Genomic DNA, 609 nt, shown 5'->3' on the forward strand with positions numbered 1-609 from the left:
GTCACCCCCTGCATCCCTGGACACACGCCCCCCTCCCCAAGCCCTGGGGTCCTGTACCCCCAGGAGCCCCATATCCCCCTGGGAGCCCCATATCCCCCTGGGAGCCCCAGGGTCCTGTCCCCCCAGCCACAAACCCCAGGCTCCTGTACCCCTGGGGGCTGCAGACACCCTGCAAACCCTGGAGGGGGGTCCCACCCCCCCTGGGATCCCACGCTCCCCCCACATCTCCCAGGGGTCCTGCATCACCCCATGAACCACAGAGCCCTATAACCCCTGGGGTCGTGTACCCATCCGGGGTCCCATGTCTCCCCCATGAGCCCAAGGGACCTTGACCCCCCCCTCCACCCCCCCACCGGGGTCTCCGTACCCATCCACCAAGCCCTGACGGCCGATGAGCTGCTGGGTGTCTTCCCGGGATATGCGCCCGTGGAACCAGGGCTGGGTGCGGTGGATGGCTGCAGGGAAGACAGGCGTCAGGCTTGAGGGGAACCCCCACCTGGGGTAGGGACACCCCCCACCCCCGTCTTGTCACCACCCGGTTCTGCCGGCTGGGACGCCGCAGCTCGGCGCTGCTCACCGGCGCTGAGCGGGGAGCTGTGGCAGGCTGCC

General features: G+C 69.6%; 1 protein-coding gene across 1 annotated transcript in view; it reads right to left on the minus strand.

The window, feature by feature from the left end:
• GRB7 (growth factor receptor bound protein 7) overlaps positions 1-609 on the minus strand; it is a 6,313-nt gene that overhangs the window by 166 nt on the left and 5,538 nt on the right. Inside the window, exon 5 of the mRNA XM_009642560.1 lies at positions 328-496. Within this exon, the coding sequence (XP_009640855.1) occupies positions 328-496 (169 nt within the window). The remainder of the gene's footprint in view (positions 1-327; positions 497-609) is intronic.

The sequence above is a fragment of the Egretta garzetta genome, unplaced genomic scaffold (genome assembly GCF_000687185.1).
Source record: "Egretta garzetta isolate BGI_Z169 unplaced genomic scaffold, ASM68718v1 scaffold867, whole genome shotgun sequence".
Taxonomy (NCBI): Eukaryota; Metazoa; Chordata; class Aves; order Pelecaniformes; family Ardeidae; genus Egretta; species Egretta garzetta.